This window comes from Microtus ochrogaster, chromosome 5 (assembly GCF_000317375.1).
Source record: "Microtus ochrogaster isolate Prairie Vole_2 chromosome 5, MicOch1.0, whole genome shotgun sequence".
In the NCBI taxonomy this organism is placed as follows: domain Eukaryota; kingdom Metazoa; phylum Chordata; class Mammalia; order Rodentia; family Cricetidae; genus Microtus; species Microtus ochrogaster.
In genome coordinates this window covers 91,697,237-91,703,974 of record NC_022012.1, presented here as the reverse complement: position 1 = coordinate 91,703,974, position 6,738 = coordinate 91,697,237, and the positions used below count along the sequence as shown (strand labels likewise).

General features: G+C 48.6%; 1 protein-coding gene across 6 annotated transcripts in view; it reads left to right on the top strand.

Moving 5' to 3' along the window:
• Scn5a (sodium voltage-gated channel alpha subunit 5) overlaps positions 1-6,738 on the top strand; it is an 81,763-nt gene that overhangs the window by 60,114 nt on the left and 14,911 nt on the right. For all 6 annotated transcript variants that reach the window (XM_026779074.1, XM_026779072.1, XM_005348090.3 and 3 more), the window contains one exon: positions 4,893-5,066. In XM_026779074.1, coding sequence (XP_026634875.1) covers positions 4,893-5,066 — 174 coding nt within the window. The remainder of the gene's footprint in view (positions 1-4,892; positions 5,067-6,738) is intronic.

Here is a 6,738-nt window from a genome sequence, read left to right as displayed (position 1 = left end):
TGAGAGACTGGGAAATGGCTCAGGGGGTGGAGTGCTTGAGCCAGGACCTGAGTTTGGGTTCCCAGGACTCATGGGAAGCTGGATGTGTTACACGCATCTCTGACACCAGCCCTTCTTCAACAAGATGGGAAGTGGAGACAGGAAAACCCCTGAGGCTCGCGGGCCATCTGGGCCACACAGCAGCAAATTAGAAACCCCGTCTCAGACAACATGGAAGCTGAAGGCTGACACCCAGGGTTATCTCTGTGACCTCCGTGTGCAGCTGCACTCATACACATGAACATGCAACACCCAAACACACACAGCCACAGTGCACACACACAGTACAAGGTACAGAAATAATCCTGACAAGGCTGGAGAAATGGCTCAGTGGTTAAGAACACTTGCTGCTACTGCCGGGAGGTCTGTTTTCAATTCTCAGCGCCCATCTGTAACTGCGGTTCCAGGAGATCCTATGTGCTCTCTGAGGGTACTAGGCATGCATGCAGTACATAGACACACATGCAAGCAAATACTCGTGCACATAAAAATAAAAGGTATCATAGCAGTAGAAGGCGGGGCTGCGGCTGCAGCTCAGAAATACAGCACTGCATGAAGCCTGAGTTCACTTCTCAGTGTGGCAAGAAAAAAATGAAATTAATAATAATGTTACTTGTGGATAATATAATCATGCAGGGAAAAGTATAATACCATTAAAAACATTACATGGGCCAAGGAGCTGGTTCAGCTGAGGAAGCCCTTGCCACGCAAGCCGAGGACCTGAATTCAATTCCCGGAGCCCGTGCAGAGGCGGAGAGAGAAAACCACTCCACTGACGCACCCTCTGAACTCCACACACACATCGCACACATACCGTGCACACAAACACACAACTTTTTTCTAACTAATGGAAGAAAGGAGTTTGAAATTGCATCTATAAAAAACAGCCAACTGTAAAGCCAGATACGAAGAGCTGTTACGTTGGTACTGTCGTATATGATGGAAACTGTAATACTTCTCTGCTATTTATTCTTTTCCTGTTGTTGAAAATATGAAAATAACTGGTAACAAATGTGACAGAGTGTAAGAGAGGTCTGTTCAGTAAGTATGGAATCTTGCAAGGCGTGAAGACAGACAGACTCCATACTGTGGTCTCAGGTAGGAAGGCTCCAGATTAGTCCCCAGACAGGTAACGCAGGGCTGGCAGGAGGGCTCAGTAAAGACAAAGGTGCTTGCACCAAGCCTGAGCGCCCCGGAAAGCCAGGTCCTCTGTGGGGAGCTCCACACATGCACTATGGCAGCCTGCATCCCCACCTCACAAATTACAAAAGTAATTCTTAAAAAAATAAAATAAAATAGCACTACATTCCAACAATAGAGCTGAATGAGTTTGATAAAAATATCAGCAAAATTTATCTTCAAAATTTCCCCAAACCGCCAGGCGGCCATGGCGCACACCTTTAATCCCAGCACTTGGGAGGCAGAGGCAGGTGGATCTCTGTGAGTTCAAGGCCAGCCTGGTCTACAAGAGCAAGTTCCAGTGCAGGCTCCAAAGCTGCAGAGAATCCCTGTCTTGAAAAACAAACAAATAAACAAAAAAGAAAAATTCCAAAAAGAAAGGAAGGCCATGGGAACAGAGAGTATCCGAGGAACAGTGGAAGAAGGGCTTGACATGGCTCAGTGACTGAACATGTGTCTAGAAACAGATCAGGCCCTGGGTTCCATCCCAGCACCAGGAGGAAGAAAACAAATTCACAGCAGAAAGGCCTGGGTTAGAGCTAAGCAAACAGAGAAATGTCACATACAGTAATACTGACTTCTGATTAGTGGATTTTATGCGGATTTTTTTAATAAAATGTTGGGGCAGTTGACAAGCCACTGAGAAATTTTTATTAAAATGTGTATTTACTCTTTACCAAATATATATTAGGATTTTTGAAATCATAATATAAAAACAAAACACAAAACTTTGAAGCAGGGAAAGGAAGATTCTTTTCTAGTCTCTGAATAGATGAGAACATTTTTTAAAAAGACTTTTCTTTTTGTGTTTGTTGTTTTGCCTGCACGCATGCATGTACTGTGTGTGCGGTGCCTGCAGAGGCCAGGAGAGGTCATTTCGACCCCTGCAACTGCAGTTATAGGAGTTTGTCAGTCACCATATGGGTGTTGGGAACAAGACCCAGGTCTTCTCGAAATACAGCCAGTGCTCTTAACCACTGGGGCATCTTCTACCCCGGCGATGGCTTTCATAATACAATATCAAAGACTGTACTAAGTGGATATTGTAACCAATGATATAACTGTATTCAGTGCTGTGATAATGAATTATGATCAGTGAGATTAGAGCACACAGCAAACCAGAATAAGGTGCTAGTGGGTGGGCTGTAAATTGATCTCTTCGGGGGGGCTTGCTCACAGTCTGTCCCCAAACCACACCTTTGTTCTGACATCAGGAGTCTAGAAATCTGTCCTCAACAGACAGACACATTGTTGGCTTTAGTGTTGCCCCTGGTAAACTGGGAACATCTGAGATGTGCCTCCTTCGAGAAGACTGGCAGGTGTTAATGTGTTCACTTTAAAAAAGTAAAGGTTCAGAATAGATTGTGTGCACACATTCCGTGGAGTGAGTGTGTGTGTGTGTGTGTGTGTGTGTGTGTGTGTGTGTATCAGAGGACAGCTGACAGGAGTTGGTTCTCTCCTCCTATCATGTAGGTCCCAAGGATATCAAACACCCATATCCTCTGGGCCATCTTACAGAGCCCAGTTGGCTGGTTTTTGAGGCAGGGTCTTACATGTAGCCCCAGCTTAGTTTGGAATTGGTGAGCCTCCGGTATCGCCATCCCAAGCTCTGGGATGACACCCACCACACCCAGCTTTGTACTGCTCTTAGAGAGGACCTGAGTTCAGCTCTCACGTCTGGCAGCTTACCACCAACTATGACTCCAGCTCCAAGGACTCTGATGCCATCTTCTGGCCTCATGGAGCACTGCACTTACATGCACATACCCAGGCGTAAATGCATGATTAAAAAAATAAGGTATTTTTAAAAAGCAGTTCTAAAGCAAATGTTTAATGTATCATATAAAATCACATTGTTTTTATTGTGGAATTAGAAATGCCAATTTTGATCATTTCTGTTTGGGTGTGGGTGTGTCTGTATATGTGCTTGCACACGTGTGTTTTATTTGTGTATTTGTTTGGGGCTCTGAGCTTGAACACAGAGTCTTTTCATGCTTCTCACTGAGCTATATTCCCAGGCCTTGTTTGATTTATAAGAAGCACATATTTTTATTTCAGAAAAAAATAAAAACATAGACATAAGTAGATGACTAGATCCCCACTTTTATTTTGAAGCCTCCAAGTCCATCTGAGGGCCTGCACTGTGCTATGTGCTGCCTACACAGGCCCAATTAGCCATCCAGAGGCCTCAGCTGCATGTCCCCAGGCACCGCTCACCGTACTCATCCCTGGACCACATCAGAGGCCCTGAAGTCAGACAGGGACCCAGGGGTGACTGAAGGACGCAGCTTCCCAGGCTCCCTGGTGACATGTTGCCTAGACAGGGAGCCTCAGAGCACGCTCTGGCTGGAGAGGTAGCTGGAGGAGGAAGGGCAGCCGGATGCCCCGGCAATGTAGCAGTGTCCCTGGTGGCCCTGAGGGATGCTGGGTAGAGGCAGAATGAGGAAAGGGGGAAATCTTTTGTTGTCTTTAGTGTGCTAGGGACACGCGATGCCAGAGCTTCAGCCGTGCCAGGCAGGAGCTCCAGGCTGAGGTGACACACTTGACTCCAAGATTCTGTGGAGAGCCTGTTTGTCGTGGATGTCAGAGCCCAGAGGGATTGAAGTCATTTTTCTGAAAATCCTGCTTTGGCTGGGTGTTGGTGGCACATACCTTGAATACCAGAGCTTGAGAGGCAGAGGCAGGTGGATCTCTGTGAGTTCAAAGATATCCTGGTCTACAGAGCAAATTCTAGGCCAGAAAGGGTAATGCAGTGAGACCCTGTCTCAAAACAAGAAATCAATCAATTGATCAATCAATTAAAAAAATAATAAGCGCCTTGTGGCTGGTATTTGGGGGAATGTCTGGATATCTGTATCTCAAAAAGACAGAAATTTTGCTTCGGGCCCAGTGCTGCTGGGCTTTGTTTATCTAAGTGTATTCATTATAAGGGAAATCTTAGTCATTGTTAGAATGGAGTCCAGTATAAATTCCCATGGAAAATGGTAAATACACAGGATACAATAAATACAAAGTGGAGGGAAAACCAGAGCCGTTTTGCACACTGTCCGGTGGAAGGCTGCAAGCTGAGTGCCTATTCCCTCTCTGGCTTAATATGGGCAAGTCTTGGAAAGCTTAATTTAATTGTTTTATTTATCTTGTTTATTTACTTAATTCAAACTATTTACTTCTTTCCTTTTCCTGCACTGGGAATGGAGCCTGGAGTTTCACACATGCTCAGTTACTACAGAGGCATAACCCAGCATTTGTTTCTTTGTTACTTTTTATTTTGTGGCAGGATCTCACAAAGTTCCCCAAGCTAGCCTTGGTATCTCTCCCTCCCCATCCCCTCTCCCCATCTATGTCTCTTCAGCTAAGACAGGCTTTATGGTCTTCTTGCCTAGGCCTCCCAAGTAGCTGGGATTACAGGCCTTCAGCACCCAGCCCTGCCAGGAACATGACCCTAAAGTGTGCTAGCCCAGAACTGACACTTGTTCTTAGCGTAGAGGGAGTGCACACCCTGCTCTCCACCTACAGTGAGGACCAGTAGCCTGGCCCATCCATGACTGATAGAGACACACCTCAATGCCCCTGCTCCTAAGCAGCAGGTGTTGCTAGAAACGATGTCCCCTGCAGAGTGAACTGCCGGGCAGCGATCTGGACTCTGAGCCCCCCCCCATGTGCCCTGCCCACAGGCCTTTGAGGACATCTACCTGGAGGAGCGGAAGACTATCAAGGTTCTGCTGGAGTATGCCGACAAGATGTTCACCTATGTCTTTGTGTTGGAGATGCTGCTCAAGTGGGTGGCCTACGGCTTCAAGAAGTACTTCACCAATGCCTGGTGCTGGCTGGACTTCCTCATTGTGGATGTGAGTGGGCATGTGAAGGGGTGGAGCGATAGGGCCAGGGGAATCGCCGTGCAGCAGTGGGGTGCTCCGCTGTGTCATGTGGCAGGGGAGCAGAAGGAAGCCAAGCGTCTGAAGCCTCAGAGCAGGACCTACCTGAGGGAGACAATCCAGAGCGGAGATCTGTTCCTGTCTGGACCAGGAGCAACAGCGGACATGCTGACAGGGTGACCTCTGTGCTGAAATCCTCCCCAAGGGTGGACCGCAGCGACTCAGGTCCCCTAGACTGAGGACCGGCAGAGACCTCCAGACCCACTCGGGTTGTGGGAGGATATAGGGTAGACGTAGGTGCAGAGACCCCTGGGAGATACGGTGGGCATGTCGTGTGAACAGGAGGAAGTATGAACTGTGGCTGTATGGAACCCTGGACCACTGGGAGACCTTGTCTGCCCCGGGGTGTGTCCTGGGGTGGCAAGTCCAAGACGCGAGCATGTTCTCTGAGCTCTCAGTTGGCAGATGGAGTGGGAATACCCTCTCCCTAAGCTTCCTGGACTCCAGGGCACTGCAGAATGAGTTTAGGCCAGATGGGTCAAGTTGGGGGGCAGAGAGAATTGGGGGGAGACAATGCTCAGGGTGAGGAGCAGTCCTGAATCTACTTTCAGTGAGGGAAGGGGGCTCAGGTTCCCAGATGTGTGTGCATCCATATGAATGGGGGCTTGGGAGCCCAGGTATGTGTACACCCCTGGGAAGGGGGGTCTCAGGAACCCAGATATGTGTGCGTTCCTGAGAGGGGGGGTGTCTCAGGAACCCAGATATGTGTGCGTCCCTGGGAAGGGGGGGGTGTCTCAGGAGCCCAGGTGTGTGTGCATCCCTGGGTAAGGGGTCTCGGTAGCCCAGGTATTGTGCGCTTAGGGACTCTCAGGAGCCCAGTGTGTGTGTGTGTGTGTGTGTGTGTGTGTGTGTGTTTCTGGTGGTCCCAGGTTTCAGTTGGTCCCAGGCCTCCAGTGGTCCCAGGTCCCAGGTGGTCCCAGGTCCCAGGTGGTGGTCCCAGGTCCCAGGTGGTGGTTCTAGGCCCATGTTCAAGGACTTTCTTAGGTCTGGAAGTCTCAGCCCACCTAGAGGTAGAGTGACATCAGGCAATAAAGTAAATGAAAATAACCCCATTGCGGCTGGCAAGATGGCTCAGTGAGTTAAGGCGCTTGATGACCCGAGTTCCAGCCCCCGAACCTATATAATGGAAGAACCAACTCCTACACGCTGTCTTCTGATCTCTGCACATGCACACATGCACACATGTACTATCACACAGGCACGCATGCACACGCACAAGTGCACACACACACACACACACACTAAGTAAATGTAGATGTTCTTAGATAAATAAGCACATTAGCTGGGTATGAGAATACAGCCTATAAATCCAGAGACTCCAGAGACTGAGGCAGTAGGATTGTTGTGAGTTCCAGGCCAGCCAGGGCTATATAACAAAACCTTGTCTGGGAAAAAGAAAGACAGAGGGGGTGGGGGGCCCAATTTGGTATTATGTTTGAGGGTGAATTGGCATGGAGAAAAATCGGGGGGTTGATGGAGGCGGGGGCAGGTGTTAGAAGTACAGGCACCAGGCTGTAGGGTGGAGGGGAAGATGCAAGGCAGAACTTGAAATCACCGAGCAGGAATGGGACCCCTGAGGTGACTC